Raw genomic sequence first — 23854 nt, forward strand, 5'->3', positions numbered from 1 at the left:
TGTGTCTTAGAAGTTGAGTTGACTGCCGCTGCATCTGAAAACAGGGATACCTGGAAATGCAGAGTGGCTACTTCACTCACCTATTACTCAACAGGGTACTCTCATAGACTCATAGACTCTAGGACTGGAAGGGACCTCGAGAGGTCATCGAGTCCAGTCCCCTGCCCTCATGGCAGGACCAAATACTGTCTAGACCATCCCTAATAGACATTTATCTAACCTACTCTTAAATATCTCCAGAGATGGAGATTCCACAACTTCCCTAGGCAATCCATTCCAGTGTTTAACTACCCTGACAGTTAGGAACTTTTTCCTAATGTCCAACCTAAATCCCCCTTGCTGCAGTTTAAGCCCATTGCTTCTTGTTCTATCATTGGAGGCTAAGGTGAACAAGTTTTCTCCCTCCTCCTGATGACACCCTTTTAGATACCTGAAAACTGCTATCATGTCCCCTCTCAGTCTTCTCTTTTCCAAACTAAACAAACCCAATTCCTTCAGCCTTCCTTCACAGGTTATGTTCTTTAATCATTCTCGTTACTCTTCTCTGGACCCTCTCCAGTTTCTCCACATCTTTCTTGAAATGCAGTGCCCAGAACTGGACACAATACTCCAGTTGAGGCCTAACCAGCGCAGAGTAAAGCGGAAGAATGACTTCTCGTGTCTTGTTTACAACACACCTGTTAATGCATCCCAGAATCACATTTGCTTTTTTTGCAACAGTATCACACTGTTGACTCATATTAAGCTTGTGGTCCACTATGACCCCTCGATCTCTTTCTGCCATACTCCTTCCTAAACAGTCTTCTCCCATTCTGTATGTGTGAAACTGATTGTTCCTTCCTAAGTGGAGCACTTTGCATTTATCTTTATTGAACTTCATCGTGTTTACCTCAGACTATTTCTCCAATTTGTCAAGATCATTTTGAATTTTGACCCTGTCCTCCAAAGCAGTTGCAATCCCTCCCAGTTTGGTATCATCCGCAAACTCTGCCTGTCAGAGGGCATAATGTTGCTGTGATCAGGCCAGTCTGTGGAAGAGGGACTACAAAGAGATGTGCTATCAGATTAGGAGAACTCTGGGGATGTCAGACACAAGAACAGCAAAATCAGGATTTAAAGGGGTATCTAGTATAAGACTGGGGCAGTTGGGAGACTATGGATTAGTGCAATGGACGTCAAAAGGATTGGTTTAACGTTTTGTGGGGCTGTGCCTATGTCATCACTAGTGCAGGTGGTGGCATCTACTCATATAAAGTGCATGGGCAAGCTTTAGGAAACGTGGTGTGCTTAACTGGTATGTGCCTGATCCAGAGCCCATTGAAATCAAGGGGAGTCTTTCCCATTAAAATCTGTGAGCTTTGGATCAGGTCATAAGGAAGCAAATGATTCTACTTTCTGCCTTTGTGGAGAATCACTGGATTTCAGTGCGACAGGGAGTATAAACCCCGCTCTAGGACAGAAGGGCTTACAGAACAGCTCTGGGCCCAGATGATCCCACGAAGCTGCACCTGCAGAGCATGTTCCAGATGGAGGTGGCGTTTAAAAGAAAGTCAGACTGCTCAGAAGGGGGCTGTCAAAGCAGGGAGGAGGTCCTGCCCTAAGAGCTCCTGATAAGGATTCCTGCAGCATCCCCTCTGGGCAAAGAGGAGCCTGTCTGCTGGGATTGAAGGTGCAGTTAGTACCTTTTCTTCATTACCTGTTGCTACAGACTGCAAAGCTTAAACTATAGAGTCAGGAGGTAGGAAGTGGCCCAGAGAGGGCAGCCTTAAGGTGCTCTTGAGTGCTGGATCTTTGGTACCCCTCACGGGGCCCTGGGCCTGAGCCCACTGGAGGGAGATGGCCTGGGCTCCCTTACCAATCCCACTCTGCATTAAAGAGGAACTGACTCCATAACCACTAGGCCAGGCTTCCATCAAGCACCAACCAACAATCAGGACATGGTAAATTCCATGGAGGGCAGTAGTTCCCCTTGTACTGTAGACCCCCTAATGTGGGTCAAAGCCAGGGTTTGTCTGGAGAGGCATCTGGCAAAGCGCCCAAGCAGCATGCTCCTTTCTTGTTTCTGTGGAAATTAGTGTTGGAGCATTGAAAATTTTAAATGCTGCTGAGTGCTCAAACCCTGTACAAACTCACCTCCTCCTCACCCCGACAACCATCCCATCCCATCCCATACTTGACACCATGAAATATGTTGGTCAACAAACAGAGTGAGTGTCAAAGGGAGCCCTGAAGATCATTCAGGATTATATTGGTTTTTAACATTGATTCAGAGACATGTGTTAGAATACACAGTGCTACTTTGGATTTTAGCTCCTGGCTTGCTGCCAGATTTATTCCCAGACACAGTGTGTCACACTCTGCCAGCCTGAGTAAACAATGGCTTTTGGTTTTGGAGTTACCATTTCTTCTTGCTGTTGGTTAAACTGCACCCCAGGATCCTGGAGCTATTTGAAGAAAGGCACCGGGTGTCTGTTTTGCTGTGCTCTTTGGGACGAAAGGATGCTGCATTAGAGCAATAGTTTAGTGCAAAAGCTTCTGCTGGTGTAAACTTAGACCCACCAGCTATTCCGCCCCTTGTGATGTAAACGTGAATCTGAAGGCAGTCCCAAGTACTAAAGCAGCAGGTGAAATACTTTGCAAAAATAGAGGTCATAGGCCCTGAAAGTGCAACTGCTTTAACTACGTTGTGATGTAGTTATCTGTTAACGTTCAAATGCTCTGTCTTCAAAGAAATGGTCTAGTTTTTGTTGAGCCTAAGTAGTTCATTTTGGATTACCAGCACCGCATGTCACAAGATCACGTGAGTAACCATGACAGATTCAGTGCACAGCACTGCATTGTCAATACAAGTAGCTGTATGGTTTGGAGCAACTGAGAGCAGGAAACATTGGACAAGACAAAAATACCTTTCTGCAAAGTACTGATTTTCTTAGGAAATTGCCAGGTGTTTAAACCTAGTTATGTACAGTACTTTTTGCAATGCACTAGGAGCTCAATTCAACTCTCATTTAAGCCCCAGCCTAGCAAACCACTTAAGCATGTGTTTAACTTTAAGCCTGTGAATAGTCTCCTTGGAGTCAATGGGATTACCTGCATGCTTAAAGTTAAATATGTGCTTAAGTGCTTTGCTGGATTGGGGTCTTAAAGCCCATTCCTGCCAACCAGCACATGGAAGAATTGAGTGCTGTAAGCTCTCACCAGAGTCAGTGAGAGCTGAGGATACTCAGAACTTTCCGGGATTTGGCCCATTAGCTTACACCATGAAAACTCCATGCTCTTCAGTACGATTCATGATGCAAATGAATGACAGAATTTAGTGCAGTGTGTCTCAATTCAAAAGAAAGATTGGAGATGTGTACACATTGTAACAACTGCACGTGGCTTTTATGGGAAAAAGTTGAACAAATACTTGTACAAAACATTTATGGGAAAAAGTAATTGCAACTTTCTATTAAAATAGCTTTTGCTCCTTCTGTGAAGTAGATTGTGTTAATGTTTAGGTACTTGTTTAACCATATATCAGCAAGGTGAAGTCCCCAAGGAATACAGGTGAGGAACAGAAATGCAAATTGGGTTTTTTGGTTAATTTGCACAAAAATATTGAGTGGTCTCACATCAAAATGAAGGTATTTAACATAAATATTGGAATTCTCTCCCTTGTTATAGATGTAGTCATCATTTATTATTGTTTATTACTTTATGTGGTAGAAAATAGATCAGCTTGATGTCATGGTAACAATACAACATTCTTGCAGACAAATGGCCTCAGTTCTTTTTCCTGACAGGCCCTGGCAGCATGATAGACTGACAGCATGAGCCAGAGAGGGGAAGTGGAGGGTGGGTTGGCTCAATGGTAAGAGTGCCTGAAATCACTGGGGATACATATGAGCCAGGAGAGTAGTGGGGAAATGGGCTTGGGGGCAATTAAAGGCAAGGCTATTGTGAATATTTCTGGGGAAAGTCCTGATGTATTACTTCACAGAAATGTCATCAAGGTATGTCACACTAACCACTAAAACTTTGAATGAACAGTTATGACCAATACTTTTTCCATCACACAGTCAGCTGTAGAAAATCAGGGAAACTTGAATGAAGGATGGAATCTCAGCCATAACTGTGAATTCCTGGACAATGTTAGTTCATCATATATTTCCTTAGAGTTGTTACATTATGAAAATACCCATATGTTCTTGATTTGCAGAAAAAAAGCACAGAAAGGGGAGAAATAATAACAAAATTCCATCCAAAGTAAGGGTGATGAGTTTCTTTGTGCCTATTGTAGCGTGAGGTCACCAAAAAATCTAGGTATAGCAAACTGTAATAGGCGTCACTTTGAAAACTCATTGTGAAGAACCCAGACCCAAACTTAGTTGGGAAAAATCCATAACAATGTGCCCTTTCATCTCTTTAGAAGGGCACTATCTAAATACTAAGGTTGATAGGGGAGATTGAAGGGGGATATGGCCATCTTTACGATAAATCCAGCCATTCATACATGTGTCATAAAACATTTTTAAACATTAAATTGTGGGAGGAGGGAACACATTTCATGTGCACTACTGCATATCGCTTAGCACAGTGGGTGAGATTCCTGGCTACTCTTCCCAGCCCCTTTGCACTTCTTCCATGGTACGAAGAGGCTAGAAAGCTGCCTTAGCGTGGCAGTTGAGAATTTCCCTTGAATATCCCTCTTACTGACCTCCCTGGTGTTGGGGACAGGAGGAGTCATGCCTGGGGAGAGTACCATGTTCTAGCAGTCCCTGGTTGCATAGTGAAAGCCCCTTGAAAGCAATTACAAGCTGATGCACGCTGAAGCAGCTCCCAGGTTGTTCTGATTTGCCTTGCCATCTAGCTGCCTCCAGGATTGTGGGGGTGGAAATGTGTTGGAAAACCATCTTTGTGTCCTCAGATAGTAACATGAATACTGTAGCTTTGTCATCTTTCTCTCTTGTTGAAACACTCAAGAGACGTTAATTCCACCTTTGGGAATAATAATAAATCAAACTTCTGCCTGAGTTACAGGTGTGCAAAACCCACCTCCACCTGACCTGTAAAACATAAAAGGCCAGATTTCAAGACACAAAGCATCTCAAACTCAATCCTTATACACTTAAATTTGTCCCACAATGAACTTTCCTGAGAAAAGTTATAAACCACTGAAAAATTGGGTTTATAGTGGCTACGCTGATGCAAAGTAAATTGAAGTTATGCAAACAGCTCAGGTATAATCTTAGTACAAGACTGCTGAAAATTGCTAGCACAACTGAAAATTGTAAATACAATGGAAGGGATTCCAGAGTTTTGAGGGCGGGAGGAGATACATCTTTGCACGTTTTTTCAGTGCCACTCTCTGCCCTGCTCAGAGGGGATAAAATGATATGACATTGGGAAGAAAACTACCACACAGAGCCTGCAGTTATTGCTGCGTTGAGTGCTTATACAGCAGCCAGATTGATCCATTTCTAGGCAATGATCATTATATATAGTTTTACAAAGAAAATGCAATGCTTTCTTTTAAGTTGTCCTTTCTGATAGATGTTATTATGCTGTATCTTATTGAATTATATTATATTTCATAACTCTGTTGAAATATTAAGATATTTGTGTCTCTGGTAACTACAGTAGAAGAGAGTAGATATGATACAGCACTGGCAAATGCTACCTGATTTTTTTATTTTATTTTATTGAGGAAGAGGTATATTTGGAAGATGAATTGTACCTAATGAACTAAATTCTGCTCTCAGTTACATCCATCAAGTTAAGAACACAATCTGGCCTGCTATCTCAAGTGACAAGTAAGCATGTTGAAAACTGCATTATCAAAACAACTTTGGTGGCTGGATTTTATCATCCCAGTAATCTGATTTCCTGCCCTATTAACATTTTAATGCTTGGATATTTTTATTCATAGCACAAAAATGCATGCTCTGAAAAATGTGGATTGAAAAGATAATTTATGCATTTCTATTTTGGGAATTTTTGTTTACTAGTAAAATTGTTAATTGAGCCAAGAATGTCTCTCAGGACCCACTCTGCTGTCTTTTCATATCTCGAGCACCCTTTAAATCATTGTTGTACTTTCTGTTCAATCAGTCTAATAGGAGAAGGTGCACTGTTTAAAAGAACAGGAGAAAGTTGTGTTAGCAAGCAGGGGAAAGCAGAAATGTGACTAAAGTATAACTCATTCTCAACAAATGAATCTCAAATGTTGCAATGTAAATGTAAAAAGCGTGTACATTATGAGGGGCCCATAACATTTAGTTAATAGATCACCACATTTCATTTCATGAAGTCTCTCCTTACAGGCTTCTGTTTAAAACAGTCCCCAGTGCATACCCCAGAAAAACTAAAATGTTGTACCATTTTGCTAAGGGGGAAGGTGGGGAAGTGTTGGCTAGTCCTTTCCTCCATTAGTTAAAAACATAGGACCCAAATTGTTTGAGAGTGCCTTATTCTGGGTCTGATCCAAAGCTTATTTTACTCATTCGGATTATTTCCATTGGCATCAAGGGACTTTGGATCAGGTCCTCTGAGAGTAGATCCACTGGTTTCAGTAGGACAGCTTGCAGTGCCAGGTGCTACTTAACGAGAAGAAGAGTGGAAGAATCTAACCCAATGTTAGGAGCTGTGCTGCCCAGGGGGAAAACATGCAAAGGGAAGGGTTGGGAGTATCACAGAGACTGTCTCTGCATGAACATTACAGCCCTTTATAGTCACCCTGAGACCTGCAGGATTTCTTCACAGTACTGGCTGTCTTAGAGGGCCTCATCTTTGCCGGCTCCCAGATCCCATCTATCAGAGCGGATGATGCTGTAGAAATTGTGAGGTTTCAAGGCTTTACATATGGGAGGGCCTGATCTTCTCCTGAACCAGTTGTCCTAACTGGGAAGGATTTAGAAGATGATTCCAGTGCCATCCCATCAATAACCCAGGGGTTTCTGCTGCTATGCAATTGTTGGCAGAGAAGGCTGGAGTGGTATCCTTGATCCAAGCAGTCTCTGCCTCCCCTGCACTGTGAAATGGCATTCAAGGACAATTTGACCCAAAAGGTAACTGCAAAGTTACAACATATGTTAGCAATGAACCAAGAGCGACATCAGAACAAGATGCATCCATCAATACCAGATCCTATATACAACCAGTTAAGGGGGGTGCAAGAAGAAGATACTGCATCTATAAGTGTAAGTCAGGCTGTGGGTGTATATTAAGGATTTAAATCAGTTTGAAACATTCTGCCCAAATTTGTGGCTACTACAAATAAAGCATTTATAGATCTCAGATGGGCTATTATATTTATCCTGCATGGCATGCATAAAAATAATTTTGAATGGAGAGTCTGTATGGTGAATATATAATTAGATAGCTTTTGTGGGCATGTTTCTGTTCCTTATAGATACAGAAGGATGTCTTTGGAGCCATCCCAGTTTTTTCATATTTAGGAGATGTACTAGATCTAGAATGAAAATCCACAAGAAAACTTAATTAGTGGAGTAAAATGTAGTGCACTTGCCCTGCAGCCAATTTTTACATCACAGCAGCTTTGATGTTTGTTTTTTTTCCCCGTCCTAAGTACTAAAAATTGAAGTTGATCAAGTTATGAACTTAATCACATAACAGAATTAGATAGTAATCTCATATTTCGTACATTCTTAAAAAGAACCAAATAATCTTAAACAAATATTCTGATTTAAAATAAAACAGCCTAGCTCATTATTTGACACCTTGCTTGACTCGTGGAAGCAGCTTCTCCTACTGGAACCATCCCACTTGAAAAAAAAATGGAACTACTCACTCGAGTAAGGGTCTACAGGATCTGGCCCCTTGTTTGCCAAGTTTTAGCCCAAAGCAAATTTTACAGTCAAGATATAAACTTGTAAAAATGGGGTTTATAATGGAAATGCTGACACAGCCTTACCCATAGAGGCGTGAGCTGCACAGTGCTATAATCGAGCAGTGCTGTTTTGACAGCAGTTATATGATAATGCAATACAGGCCTGAAGCACTTTTAGCTAAGTGTATCAATACAGACCTAATTTACTTACTACTTCATGTAGTCATTCATATTAAAAATATATTATGCACAGATACATAGATCAAGACATTTTCTCTCCTACTCGTTTATATAAGACATATATATGTGAAATTACACAAAAAATAGGCAGAGTGTTAAATTGCTGAGGTGGTGTTTCTTAAGACATTTTTGCTGGCCACCCTTTACTGAACAATACCATAAGAGCTATATATCCTTCAGAGTGTTAATATGTAACCAGAACAAACAGAGGACATAGGAAAGGTGGAGAAAAGTTAGATATATAAGCGAGAAAAAGTGAGTTATTGATTTTATTGACTGGCCTGTTAACTTCTGACATTGCAATAAAGCCTTATTTATTTGTGTACAGAAGACTCAATTACATAGATACATATCATTTTAACAACTGGGTTATTTACAGGAGAATTGCAGCTTCATAAATAAAATAGACCTGAATTTCTCAAGCTGATGTTTATCCATTGTTAACATTTAGGGAGTTGTGATGTCCACAGATACTCTTCAGAGAAAAGTAATTAGAATAGCATTACATGAAAGCAAACTATTATAACAATACAAATGGAGTACTTGCTATATATACTAAAATGTACAAGAGATGTTCGGAATGACAACCAAACTGAAATCTACTGTAATATTGCATCCTGTTTACCTTATGTATGAGGGAATTTACAAGAAGAGTGTTAATTGTACACAGCATATTACAGGGTTGCGGGGGTGGGCGTTTCTAGCACTTGTTTTCAATACTATTTTAACTGAAAGAACCTTTGGCATGATTATAACTGATGTAACTTCTGTTTTTTATTTTTTAATTTCTCTGGCTTAAATCTAAACTTTTCTTGTTGAGGCTAAATCCACTGGATGAGTTACTATTTACCTATTTATCTTCGGTTTGCCATAGCATCTTTCTAGTATCTAAGGGAAAATGTTTAACTGAGCTTATCATGAAACTGGCAGACTGGATGATTACTAACAGAAAGATTTGTTAGTGGCTAAAGGTTGATAAAAACAACAAGGAGTCCGGTGGCACCTTAAAGACTATGGATACATACATATGTATGTAGATACGGACTAACACAGCTACTCCCTGATACTTGACACCACGCAAGGCACTAAATTTAGCCTGTTGGAGTGGAAATCCATCACCTCAACAAAAACTTGCACAGATACAGGCAGACATCATCTTCCTCTCCAAGTGCAATCAGATGGACATCACACCAAATGGACTGAAGGTATATCTGTTAGTCTTTAAGATGCCACCGGACTCCTTGTTGTTTTTGTGGATACAGACTAACACAGCTACCCCCTGATACTAAAGGTTGATAGTAATCAAAAGTTTTCTAACTGGTGATAGCCTTTTTTAAATGAACCGTAAAAACACCTTAACGACTTGCACCTTTGTCATAGCAAGGATAGAAAGAGAGAACTAAACAGGCACTGAAGTGGATATGTCCTATTTAGCCTCCTGATCACGAGTAGGTGAGCAGAATTTGACTCTGCTTCAAGGATGCAGCAGTGTGGGGAGTTGGGAACAATGCAGGGAAACACACATTTGTAGCTGCATGTACTTGAACCATTCTGTGGATTCAGGCCAGGGAACTGTCAGTTTTAGCATCTTTCAGAGGCATTATGTTTTCCCAAAATGTAAAGTTTCTTAACAAATAAATAACATAGGGCCAGATCACCAGCCCTGCTAATTCTCCTTTGTGCCATTCTGATGATGCAAAGATGACATAAAGTTGTCCTGAGTTGGAAAGTGAGGCTTTCTTCAATACAGGGGAACTGTACCCAGCATAAAGTCCAGGGTATACAGGCTCTGTGTCACCTCTTCTTACCCACTAGCATAGGGGCATGGTTAGGGAAGTGGCTGGAGCATGCTGCATTTGGACCATCCCTGCCAGTTTAGTCTGTCTATTTTAGATACTTATCTGACTCCCATTACTGTAAATTCTCAGGTTCTCACAACCTTTAAAGTACTTAGCCTCACAACACACTTGCAAAGTGCTATTATCCCCATTTTACCCAAGGTCACACACACAAAGTCTCTGGTAGAGTTGGGAATTGAACCTTAAGTTTCCTGATTCTGAGGTCAGCATCTTAACCACTGGACCATTCTTCTCTTAGGACTGGCAATTACAAGCTGGAGAACTTCAGAGGAATCTTGAGACTATGCAAAACTATGCCAAATCATTCCCATGTTCCTCCTATGAGCAGGGAGGGTAAGAGAGGGTGGCAGAAAGGTGATGAAAAGCACCTTTGCTCCCCATTTCAGGTGTGCCATGCAATGCTCTGGCATATCTGAGGCTCTAACCCCTTAATTGAATAGAGGGTTAAGGCACATAGATTTGTTTTCTTCTAAAAATTACATGTGGCCCGATTATACAGATAATACAGTTCTTATCAAAATGCAGAATAAAAAAAAGAGTATCTTCTTAGAAACCACATTTTCTAACATATGTGTACAAGGAATTAATGATTTTTTTGCCAGCTCCAAATTATGTTTAGTAGGCACGTATGCACAGTCTGAGATCTGACATAATCCTCAAATAAATAATGACAAATGGAAGTTGATGCTGGTTTCGTGTTGCTGTGTAATGGAGTTAAAATAATGACAGGACAATAATATAATAGAATTCCATGAAGCCCTCACTCAACGTGACTTTAAGTGGAACTAAAATCTTAGAAATGAGAGGACAATAAAATAATGCTTCGTAAAAAGGATCAAAGAATAATGTTACCTAAGTCTATTAGTGACATAACACACTATGAATGCACTTAAATTAATAGCATCTTTTACCAGTAGATATTTTTCAATTACTGTAATGCTGAAAAAATAAACAGACCAGTAATATATAAAAAGGGATATAAAAATCTGATTTGTAAAAATCTGATCTGAGGCATTTTCATGGATTGGAAACTGTAGATCAATTTATATATTCCATAGCATTTAATTCCCATTAGTAGTATCATGGTGCCCTCTCTCACTTTTTGAAGAAAGTTGACTGTCACTTGGTTTTTTGGCAAGGCTAGATTATGCATCTTTTTTTGCTTATTTCCTGCCTGCACAACATGTTGTTACAGAGAGGTCTTGCCATGACAAGGTGTTACTAACCAGGGGATCTTTCACTGTGATTCCACACATTTCATGCATTATGACTGTCGGGAGACGTGCCTGCTATCTGCAAAGCTTTTTAACCCTATACAATGCTCCCTGTTCTTGAATCCTTCCTCCAGGACTAATCCTATACCTGTGGAAGTTGGTGGGAGTTTTGCCATTGGCTGAAGAGTACTCAAAATCAGGTCCAATAATAGGAATGATGTCAGAGATTTTTTTAACACACTTGCTTCTTTCACATCTTTATTCCCTCACATATTTTTATGTGTATCCGTACCGTATGATTAGGGAACACAACTGTATGAGTTCCCGTACAGGCCTTTCGAGTGCAACTCTCTAATAAATACCTTCCCAGATTTTTCAAGCTCGTAGACTGTCCTTTGGGTCTTTTGGTATATTTAACTGTTGGGTTTACAATGAGAATAAACAGCTGTTGCTGCATTTTTAACCTCAACTCAACCAGACTCAGGCTTAGAGCATGAACCCAGCCTGCAACCAAATGGTCCTGAAAAGCAGACAAACTAGAATTATTTGGAATTCCTCATGAAATCCCACTGTAAATAATTGCTGCAGTAATAAACAGTCCCAAGTTAGTTTCAGTCCAAAAAATACAAGCTCTTGAGACACTCATTCTTACTGCACTTGAAACATTCATAGGTTACTGCAGCCATTTTCATTTGAAATAATGGCTCATCTGCTGTGACACATCATGAGATCTTGCTATAGGTATCAAACAGCTGAGCCAGCTTTTTGGAGGCAGTGAGGGTTTAGAAATTTGTGGGTGGGAATCTTCAGTGGTGCATTTGTGGCTATCTATTTCTAAAGTAGCCTTTTAGCTTGTAATTTAGGTGGATCTGGGAGCATGGGCTCATGTCTACAGAGCTGCTGCTGCTCCCCTGGCTCTCTGCTATGCTCCTTCAGTATGCATCTCTGTGGGGCTGCTCTTTCAAGAGTCTCAGTAAAGTCTGAACAATTGAACAACCTGTAATGAGACTCTTGATAGAGCAGCCCCGGAGGGCTGCAGAAAGGCCATAGCAGAGAGGGAGAAATTGTTAAAAACAATGCAGGGATGAGACCAGACAAGTGGACTCAGCAATGAGAGCTGCAGTTTCATAAGCCACCATGGTCCCAGTTTAGGACAGTCTGGTGGAAATGTGGGGTCAAACAATTCCAAAGAAAAAGAAATCGCTCCCAAACCCAAAGTAAAACTTTTTTAAATTTAGGAAGGTTTTCCAAAGCTTCTGACTTCTACTTCAAGCATATTTCAGAACTCTTTTTGCCATCTCTAACCTTTACTACAACCCTGAAATGGCAACTTTTTTTAACGAGGGTTCCTTTAGGTAGCCTCAGGGAGGAGTAGTAAAGCACAGGGGGTGGGAGGTGAGGTTGTGACACCCCAGTGGGAACTTAGGAAAGCATTCTGCCTCAGGTATCACACAGGATTTGTGTGAGTGCCAAAATGGGAGCATGCCAGGGTTCAAGGTTGGAAGCATGGAGCTGTTTTCCCTCCAAAACAGCACGTCACTTGTGACGGAAAACCAAGATGAACTATTGCTGTCTGTTCCCTGTCCTGGAATCCCAGCCCAATATCAAATTATATTACCTGCTTGTACTCCATTATCATGCCTAAACTGATGTTACATGCTGTATCTCTTTAACTTTGCTTAGGATAACAGGGATCTTGCACACCAGAGCTGGTTGATGGAGTTAGCATGCCTTCTGCTGAGAGGTGGGTCTGTAGGAGTTGTAAATGCAGGAGCTTTTAATGGATTTAAATGTATGTTGCATGCCTTATTTGGAGATTCTCTATTAACTGAACCACACCCACTGCAGCTCCCTTAATCCATTCACCCAGGATTGGTGGGACCCTCAAGTTATATTTTATATTTTTGCAGCATCTTTTCTCCCTACCCATTTTTCTCCTCTTTTTTTAAATTCAGACAGGATGTTGGAGCTCAGAATTTCACATCGCTAGGCGGAATGAGGCTTGCGGCTTTCCTCTTTGGGAGTGAATCAGTCATCAGAACTTCTGAAAACAAATATCTAAATCAGGCCAGGCAGTAAAAATGTTCTTGTACACAGACACACACACCCCATCGAATGTTTACATAAACCCTATTGTTGTATATCAAAATGGTCTGATGCTGGTAGCTAAACCAATATGAGTGAATTGTACAGGTCCTCCCAGACAATGGCAGTGTCAATCTGATAATGTCCACACCATCATACGGTCTATTTTGTTTGGGAGGGCTAGAGGTAAGGGCTGGGGCTGGTTGGGGAGCTTATTACAGGGGGAGGGGTGGCTTCTATCCTGTAGACCAAGTAAATATACATGTATAAATGCCATAAACATCATAAGGAAATGATAAATGCCAATTAAAAAAAAAGGCAAACAGTGGCAGTCGCTCCAAATAGATGTGCTCTCTTTGGCATTTAGTAAGCTTGCAGGAACTGAGAAAAGAAAGTTTAATTTAAAGAAGCCTCCTGCCCTGCTTAGCTAGGGATCAGCTGCCCAACATGAAATAATAATGCATTCAACCGTCCATCTTCTAATAAGTAACCTTTATCATCACTGCATTCACCAGTGCTAACAGCACGCAGTGGGTATGAAATGTTGTATGAATTCAGGGAAAACTGATAGGATATTTGTGACCTTAATGTGATTATCTTTGTGCTAATGCATACAGTAGAGAAGAAACGACAACACTCAATATGAAGGGTCCAATTCATAAAAAATGCATGTACCATTAACCGGGGATATGCACTGTAGTTACAGGGTGAAAAAAGTGGAATGAGCCTATTTTGAATAAAGAACATGCTTTTGCAATTATATCCCTTCCCCTTGTCTGCAGTAGCAATGCTTCTTTTCCCACATGAAGCATGTCAAGTGCAAAAATAGTTTGATATAGGGTCTAACAATAAATGTGTGTTTATTTTATTAAATGATTTCAGTTAGGGAAAAAAAGGGGGGAGGGTGGGAGGGAAAGGGGTGGAGGAGGAAGAAAGAGAAAAAGAAGAGAGAGGAAGACTGAGCTCATGCTCTGGGAGTCCACCAAAAGTATTCCACAGGCCAACTTCCTTTGTCCTTTAGACAGTCAAGTTTGGTGGACAGTCAAGTTTTCCGCCTTTATGCCATGAACAAAGGACTAGAGTGACCACATTTTGGGAAGGCACTAGGAAGTTTGGAATATGGGTTATTGGACTCTGTCCCTCATAATGTTGTGTAGATGCTGGAGCCGCAGGTTGGGACACGTGGGTTCAACAGTTCCTAACCCAGAGTTACAAATAAGCCCTAGGTTAACAAACCCAGGATCTGCTAACTTGAGTTCTACTAACCCTGGGCTTACATTCCAGTGTCGACATACCCAGTGAGATATTATCTGTGATGTGAATCACGTTCATAAACTAGCAAAGAGTCCTGTGGCACCTTATAGACTAACAGACGTATTGGAGCATGAGCTTTTGTGGGTGAATTCCCACTTCGTCAGATGCACGCATGCGTGACATGCATCTGACAAAGTGGATATTCACCCATGAAAGCTCATGCTCCAAAACATCTGTTAGTTTATAAGGTGCCACAGGACTCCTTTATAAGGAGTTAGTTTGTAAGGTGCCGCAGGACTCTTTGCTGCTTTTACAGATCCAGACTAACACGGCTACCCCTCTGATACTTTTCGTAAACTAATATGCATTATTACAAGTCATGTACCTCACAGTGTTTTAGGCCTGATTCAGCAAGGTGCATAAATGTGTGCCAAGCATGTGACTAGTCCCATCGATTTCCATGAGTTTCCTCACACTTTCGAAATCAGACATATGCTTTCATGCCTTGCTGAACTGGAGCCTTTTGGAGAACATGATGTTTCCCACGAAAAAACGAGAGGATGAAACAAAGATCTCTGCGTAGTCAAAGGCAAGCTGGATTTGGAATCTGTGGGGCAGTCTGGAAATTATGCAACAGCTGTATTTACATTTAAGATGTAGGGTTTAGTTATTAAATATGAAATGAATGATAAAATGAGCACATCAGCCCCGTGCTGTTTAGTTGGATATCACATATAATTTTATTTTTGCTCTCGTATATTCAGTTTGAAGATGCCAGAGACATTGTGTGGACAGTGCCTAGCTGCATCATAGATGTTTTCAGGAGTAAACTGGGAAAGGGGCAATTGGGACTTTTGGTGCCTGGGGAGGTGTGGGAGGCAATTAGGGATTATGCAAGGAACACCTTAGTTGGATGTTGTAGTAAAGTGATCAGCAGTGAAAGAGTAACAGTTTTGGACCTTTAAATGTCATTTAAGGTTTCATAGTTAACAAGCCATTGATATGAACTGGGCAATTTGCAGCCCTCAAAGCTATTGTTTCAAGCTGTCTGCAGACTCAGGAAGCAACACTATGAGGACTCAGTCGGTTCATATTTTTACAGATTCTTGGTGGTAGTAGAAATATTTTTCTATATGAAAGCTCAGAAACTGGAGCCCAATACGTCTGTTAGTCTATAAGGTGCCACAGGACTCTTTGCTGCTTTTACAGATCCAGACTAACACGGCTACCCCTCTGATACTTTAATCACAAGAACATCTCTCTTATTAAAACCACACTTAGCACCCTGGTAATTCCCTTTCCCTTCCATCCTTTTCCTCTTCTTTTCTTTATTGCCTCTGTGTTTTATTTGGTATTTTAAGTGGGTGGTTTTACATTATGTTTTCATGTTATTTTCATTTGGGTTTTTTGTCATGCACTCCAAACACCTTGGCAGGTTAAGGGGCTGCTTTAATAATTAATTTGGTATTAATAGTAACATTTATTAATTATTAAAACTGTATCTAAGTTGGTTCTTGTGTCCAGCAGCTCCCCAAACTGTTAGCATGGTATTACTGAGCATGCTTTCTGAGCCTGCCTATGAGAGCAGCTCCACTAGTAAACCTGTGCTCCTGCTCCCCTAACCCTAACCCTAACCCGCACAAGATTATTTCTGTTTTCAAAATGGACCACCTCACCCACCATCTCTCCTCTCCCTCAACCCAAATGCCACAGCTTTCATGTATCAGGGAGGAGACAAATCACCCCGAATGACATTGGACAGGGTGATCAGTCACCCTCCCTGCAAGTGTAATTAGTCTCGTAGATTCGCATAGATTATAAGGTCAGAAGGGACCATCATCATCATCTTGTCTGACCTCCTGCAGATTGCGGAGGACACAGGTGAGGACACAGCCTCCCCTAAACATCATGGGAAGAGGGGATAGCTGACTCAGGTGTGGTGCATGATTATTAATATTTATGTATTTATTATTTAAGATTTTCAAAATTGGGAAAGGAAAAAGGTGAAACCTAGGAATAATACCTAGCTCTTATCTAGTACTTTCCTTCAGTAGATCTCAAAGCACTTTATAAAGGAGATCTGTATCATCATCTCCATTTTACAGATGGGGAAACTGAGGCACAGGGCTGTAACGTGTCTTGCCCAAGTTCATGCAGTAGTAGAGGTCGGAAAAGAACCCAGACCCCTGACTTGTAGGCTGATGCTTTATCCACTAGGCTACACAGCCTCCCTCACGTGAGAAGGATTTAAGTCCAGAGCACTCATGCCATTACTTTCATCCCAATATCACAGGGTTGGCTAGAAGGCCTGCCATTCACAAGATCTTTTTCTGTAGAGGCAGAGAGCCTGGTGCGCCTGCATATAGCTCCCACTTAGTAGCCGGTCATTTAACACATGCAGGGCACCCTGCAAACACCATCCAGAGCTTCTCTCACACTGCTAACCTTTTCTGTTATAATCCCTTTCTGTTGTTATCCTGCTTTATTCTCATAGAGGTGTTCTGAGGCTTAATGAATTCATGTTTGTACAGGGCAGTGATATCCTTGTGAACGGACTGTACAGTTGTTGAAGTTGATCTAACAAGAGGTAGTGGCACGAATCCAGACGTTGGGAAAATAACACTTCGACAAAACTTTTCAAAATAGCCAAGGTCCCATCTGCGTAGGGAGGTCACTGAGCCAACAACAATGAAGGGTTTAAGAGCTGCTAAATTAAAACACAGGGGAGAGGACAATCCAGAGCTCGTGTGGACGGAAAGGCTAGAAATCTTGCTGCTAAATAATGACGTATGAGGCCTTTCTGGTCCATCCTCTATGATTCTGTGAATCACAAACAGTAAATATAACGTGAGGTACTCTCAGTACTTTGTTTTGTTAGCTGAATTCTTCTAGTATGGCAGAATCTGCCCTGCTAATTAAGGGAAATAACACTGTAGGGAAGGAAGGAATCATAGCATTCTACAAACCTTTTGTGGCTGTATTTTGCCTTCCTGGATGTCTTTGCCGGGGCTTCTCACTGAAGATAATAGGTGGCAGAGAACAACTTCTGTTTGCTTGGGTGATGCAGCGGAACCTCCAATCACCCAGAAATTCTTGCTCTGCCACATTTACTCACCACTCAGCCAATAAGCTGCAGATTTCCCTCCTGACTTTGAAAGAAAACTTGAATCTGGAGTGGCTGCTGTAGCAGATAGATTATGAGATGGGCCTATAAAACTAAGTACACTACATGTGCATGAGAAAAATAAATATGAGCATGAGGGGAAGCATGCCTTTTTGATCCTGAAAAGACAGCATGCATAATTTCATCTGGAGACTGTGTAAGACTTCATTCATGCACATGAAATTGTATGCCATTTCAGCGAGACTCCTAAACTGTGTCGAAAATGAGCTGGAAGAACCAGGCACAACATTCATGCACTGGAATAAAAACAGATGCAGTGTCTTAAATAAACAGCCGTAAAAATGAATGAAATCCTATTTGATTGCAATTAGTGCAATGCAATAAGAAAACGACATAATTATAATTTAATAGTACTCTAGTTTTATTGTCTGATTTTGTATGATACCTTTTTACAAACTGCTTCTCACAGGATTAAATATTGCAAGTGACATACAGTATACATAACAGAAAATAGTGTTTACCAAATAAAAAATGTATTAAAACACAGACTCACTTCATTGGGAACATTAATGAGAGTAAATGCTGTGGGATCAGGCCCTTAATTAATTAAAATAGGATCATGTACTAACAGACATTTGGTTGTTGCTTTGCACTTTCTCTGAAGTCTTTCCATAGGAATTCAGTGACAGGATACAATATTAGGAACTTGTTTCAGTAATATCGTAATCCAAGACAAAGCTCTAACTTCTTCAAGCAGGCAAACAAAAACAGATATTTAATTTTACCTCAGTGGGGGGATAGTCAGGACCATAGGACCTGAGTCTTTGATGTAATATCATTCCTTGCATACAGCTGTCATATGAAGATAAATAAAGAGCATGCTGATATGTGGAAATAAGCTTAGGCAAAGTGGTGTTTATTCATAATGGATCTGATCCTGCAGTACCTGTAGAGGCAGGAGTCATGCTGAAGGCAGTTTGCGTTTTGCCTGAGTGAGGACAGTGTTATGCATATAAAAACACAGATTGTATACATTTTCACAGTATCGTGCACATCCACTTAAATTCCATGCTTTCTAAGCATCGCAGGTAATAAATCACACACAAAAAATGTAGTTCCTAAATCTCTTCATGCATGTTATTCGGCAGTTGTTGGAGTCTTCACCAATTATAATAGGTCACCTTACCCCAGTTATTAAATGACAGTGGTCATTAAAATGCCGAACCTATTTTGACAGACTTCACTTTATAAAATGTCAAAAAGTCTGTGTGATTTTATTAGTTGGTTCCAATTCAATTTAGAAATTTCAATAGAACGCTTGTAAGTATTCCCAAAGCAATGTCCATTTTTGACTTTCTGCGTGCACACAAAAATATTACAAATTAATCAGATTTCTGCATAATGGTTCTGCACATTTATTGCCTAACCCATTATAAAATGCTGTTGTGATTGACATATCGCAGTAGAGATAGAAGTCAATTGAATAGTATGTAGCAGTCAATTTTATTTGTACCTTAATGTGATGAAGGTTTTTTTTTTCACATTTCCATTATTTATAAGTCTGTCCCCTTGGAGAATATATAGAAGAATTTGTTTTAAATGAGCTGATAATACCTTCTTTAAAATTTATAAGTATGACAGAATCATATCCTTTTTTTCCGTCACAGACCATGGCATGCCAATAAACTGGTTCTGAATTGTCTTGCACTTGCTATTCATAGGACAAACATTGGAAAAGGGGATCTTGTTAAGGTTTACTTAGAATTGGATTTCAACCATCCATCAGAAAAAAAATAACAGAACAAAAGCTACTGTGCTGACCAGAAATCCCAAAATTGTAGACGGGAATTTTCTTTATTTAAAACTACAGTGCTCCGGCTGCTGCTTTAGATACTTGCTGTCATTTCCTTCAGATACAGAAACAAAAAGTGGGCCTGATCTTGCAGTCCTCCTTGAAGAAGTTGTGAGTCAGTGTGAGTTCTGCCCTAGTAGGGACTGCAGGGGTGAACTTTAAGTTTGAAAGCCTATTGTTGACCATATGTTACAGTTATTGGGATTTGTCTGGTGTTTTTCAAATCTCTTCAATGATCTTCAGCAAAATCCTGATAGAGCTATACTTGAAGGTGTTCTATGCTCGGCATGTTTGATTCAAGCACAGAGTTAGTGCTGGTTTTTGATTGTCTCAATTAGCACCGAAATGCCTTGGTTATGACAAGCTCTGCTTTACCATATATAATTAGAGAACAAGAAGAAAGTGCCTTTTAGAGGCATGTTTGTGCTCAGTTTTTGTAATGCCTTTTATCATGAGTGGTACAGGTTTCTCTGGATCAGTATGTGGCCGAAAAAAAAGAAGCAGATTTATTGAGATATAAAGTAGATGTGACTTGATTGTGTCCCAGATAATTTTTGCTTTGAGAAATTAACATAGCTGTTGCTCACCTAAGCATAAAAATGCAGTTGCCACACACACACAGAGTATTCATGTACTGTATGTAAATTGATGTATAATGCAATCCACATTAGCTGAGTTGATGATAGCTTCAGTTTCACTGCTGTCAGATTTCTGTATCTCCCTGAATGAGCTGGCTGGCCTGAATGAATGTTAGCATAATTTATGCAGCTGATAAGTGATTTGAGTGCTTGCGTTATTGATAAACCACTTTAGCATATCATTTACAGCTTGATATTATGTGACATCACGGTAAAATTTAATATGCTGATCCCTGGGCTAGATATTAATGTAGAGCTTCTCTTTGAATTCTAGGGGCCAGAGGAAACCCAGTGCTGTCTGATACAAGCACAGCTGATCAGCATCAGCCCAGTCAGTCCCACCCAGCATTCCCTGTTGGGCCCCAGGTCAGTACCTTTCATTTAGCCTAATTAAAACTGCCGTTTGATTAAAGTAATTAAGAATGAATGAAAATTACCTGACCGTATAAATATAGAAAACATGTTCATAAATTGTTTGGCTGAATTCTTATTACACAAACGTACAGAGAAGATGTGGATGTGACACATATTTTTAAAAAAAATATTCTGTATATGGTCTTGCTTTAAAAACAAACAGACAAGGTTTGTTTCTATGTTTTTCCAAAGAGTAAAATGTAAATGGTTTTTGTGTTCATAAAATGAAGTTATTTGAACCTTACATCAGTTACTTTGGAAGTACAGGTCATGATTTAATATAAAAAATAGTTAATGCAATTTTAATGCAAGTTTAGCTTATTGGATTTGACAATCCTGTAGTCACATACAGCTCCTGCATTAATAAAGAAATCCATTCATTATTTTTTAAAGCCAAATGTTTTTTACAGTAAGGTGTGGGTGTTATACTGTTGTTCTGAACAGTTATAAATTGCTTGATTCTCTGTGTCACTTTGTATAGGTATATCTGCATTCAGTCAATTGCCCTGGGAAGGCAAGCAGATACTTGATGTTCCAGTCCACTTTATAGTGCAGTCTTTGAGCATCCCTTGCATCACATAACTCCTGGAAATTTTGCAACTTTATCTCTGGGAAGTGTTTGAGTTTAAATTCTTGTAGATTTGGTTGAATTTGGCCTTCTTGAATTCATAAGCCATCTTTGAGGTATATACAGTAAATTTTTTACGACCTTGATGCAACTTAAGTCAAACTCTGATTTCAGAAATCAGTGAGTTCGATATGATGACCAGGGTTTCCAGCCTCAGTCTTCAGGATCTTCAAGGTTTTTTGTGTTGGAGGAAGTGTATGTTATTACATTAGAAGTGGCGCATTGTTATTGCATGTACGTTCTGTAACATTATAGATCATCCCAGGCACATGTACAATGATACTGGTGCTATTTCTTATTCAGGTGCTTACTGTATATGTTTCATTACAGCCATTACTGACAGCTCAACAGTTAGCCTCAGCGGTAGCGGGGGTGATGCCAGGAGGCACTCCAGCCCTAAATCAACCTATCCTTATTCCCTTCAACATGGCTGGACAACTGGGTGGTCAACAAGGACTGGTCCTAACTCTGCCTACAGCTAATCTCACCAACATCCAAGGGCTGGTAGCAGCAGCTGCAGCAGGAGGCATTATGACTTTGCCATTGCAAAATCTACAAGGTAAACCACGTCAATCCGTATTTTCACAGGTAGAGCCATTTGTCCACAAAAATGTTATTCTTGATGCCAAATCTTTATTGAAAATTCAAAACCGTGAATCTTTTGGAATACAAAATATATCCTGAAAGGTTACCAAATCTATACTGCATTTTCCATAAAAATTTTATGTCAGCATTCTTCTCTCTCATTCCACAGGCCAGTACTATGAGATCCTGGAAATAAGTAATTGGTCTGCTTATTATACTGGCCAATGGCTTTAATTCACTGTTCACTTAAAATTTTAAAATAGCATTATGAACTTGAATAAGATTGGCCAATGCTGAATCTTAGCTGAGAGATTAGGGAAGAGTAAAGGAAGAGGTGCAGCTAAAAGCTTAGTATCAGGATGTGGTCATTTAGAGGTATCTGTTGTTTGAGTTTCATATTACAAAAGCATCTTTTTTGTAACTGCTGTTATACTCTCCAGGATGTGTATTGCTGTTTCATACTCCCATTGATGGTACTTTAGCCTTATACACCACAACAGTGCACTTTCCAACCAACAGGCCCTCTAAGAGCAAACCAAGCACAGTGGCACTTGCATTCCACTGAAAAATTAGTTCCCACTTTCTACTGGTTCTTTCTAAAGTGGTCTAGGTTATAATGAAAAAGGCATGCCATGTTAAAGCTAATTCTCTTGCTACAGCTACCAAAATAAAGTGCATGAGTGTCAGTTTAAAATAAAGAGGCTCTTGCATCCGCCAAGGGCACATTACTCTTATTGTGACTGTTATAGCAACATATGTGTGCATGGAGCTTTATAGGAAAATTTAAAGAACAGTCCCCATATTCTCAAGTGTGGTGCAACCACTTGGGGCTGTGCTACATAGTACAAGCATAAAGTGGCACTAATGATATCTTTTGGTGACACAGAGATGGTGAAGTGGCTCCTAATCTCTACTGGTATTATAGGGGGTGTGGCCAGGACTTCATTACTCCACTCTGGTCCCTGGCTGCCATTTCAGCCCCTTGTGGCCATTGAATGCTATTTAAATTTAGAATAGACACCATACCTGACTCAGGGCCAGGGGAGTACAAAGTTCACCTATGCATTCCCCTGCCCCCATGTCCTGAGCTGTACTGTGTTCACCTTAGCAGAGAGTCTGGACCTAGAGCTCTCTGCCCAATTATATTTATTATCTTAAGTCAGACTGAAAACCCAGCACAGTGAAGTAAAATGTAACTGTTGTTGTTTTGTAATGTTCACTACTCCTGGTGCATGAATGTGCCTTAACAATAACACTGCTGCAGTCAAGGAGTTTATCTTATATTAAGTACAAAGGAATTTACTTATTGTTCTCAATGGTGTTTATTGCTTCTTAGAAGGAGGTTGCTCATGAATTGAGTTGCACAATGGACAACAGGCAAAGTGTTAGCAAAAAAAACCCGTAATGAAATTGCAAGAGTAGTTTTAATGGGGAGGGACACATCTTATATGAAAGTGATGGAGGGTGTGAGAGTGAAGAATCAAATATAGATTTAACTCCCTCCCCCTTTTTTCTTTCCTGACCTAAGTGTTGGAAAAAGTTTCCCAAAGACAAAATGGAAGTTCTATTAAATGAATGCTCTACACAGCACTTTAAGTACTTTTTAGTGGATTAAATTTCAGTTGCTGCTGATGACTTGATGGATTGTTTGAAGCACCAATTTCTACAGATTGTGAAACAGAGAAGAGGAGAGACAGTTAATGTGTTGAACAAAACTGTATGCCTAGTACTCTCACCTGTTGGTGCAGCTACTTGCCTTTACCTTGTGTGTGTTTTAAAGTTTAATGTCAACAGACCTCTCTTATCATAGTTGTAAATGGTTTTCACTTTAATGTTTAAAATAATGTCTCTCTCATACCATTAAGCTATACCGAGGAACCTGTCATTCATAAATCATAGATGAAAAGGACACACTAATGCACAAATTTTGCTTGTTTAAAATTTGAGAGTGCATGTAAAGTAGGGAATTGAAGATTAAAAAAATAATGCAGGAACAGGACCGGGTAAAAGCAGAGATAACAAAGTGAAGGGAGGAGGCCTTTTAGAGTAGGTAGATGATAAAATCTTAATGAGGAAACAGGCATTATAAAAATGTATCCCTCCACTCAAGAGTGTACCAGCTTATGGGTT

The 23854-nt window shown here is 40.1% G+C and overlaps 1 protein-coding gene across 3 annotated transcripts in view; it reads left to right on the forward strand.

The window, feature by feature from the left end:
• Positions 1-23854, forward strand: part of POU6F2 (POU class 6 homeobox 2) — a 439608-nt gene that overhangs the window by 186320 nt on the left and 229434 nt on the right. For all 3 annotated transcript variants that reach the window (XM_030551384.1, XM_030551383.1, XM_030551385.1), the window contains 2 exons: positions 20372-20463; positions 21470-21698. In XM_030551384.1, coding sequence (XP_030407244.1) covers positions 20372-20463; positions 21470-21698 — 321 coding nt within the window. The remainder of the gene's footprint in view (positions 1-20371; positions 20464-21469; positions 21699-23854) is intronic.

The sequence above is a fragment of the Gopherus evgoodei genome, chromosome 2, assembly GCF_007399415.2.
Source record: "Gopherus evgoodei ecotype Sinaloan lineage chromosome 2, rGopEvg1_v1.p, whole genome shotgun sequence".
Taxonomy (NCBI): domain Eukaryota; kingdom Metazoa; phylum Chordata; order Testudines; family Testudinidae; genus Gopherus; species Gopherus evgoodei.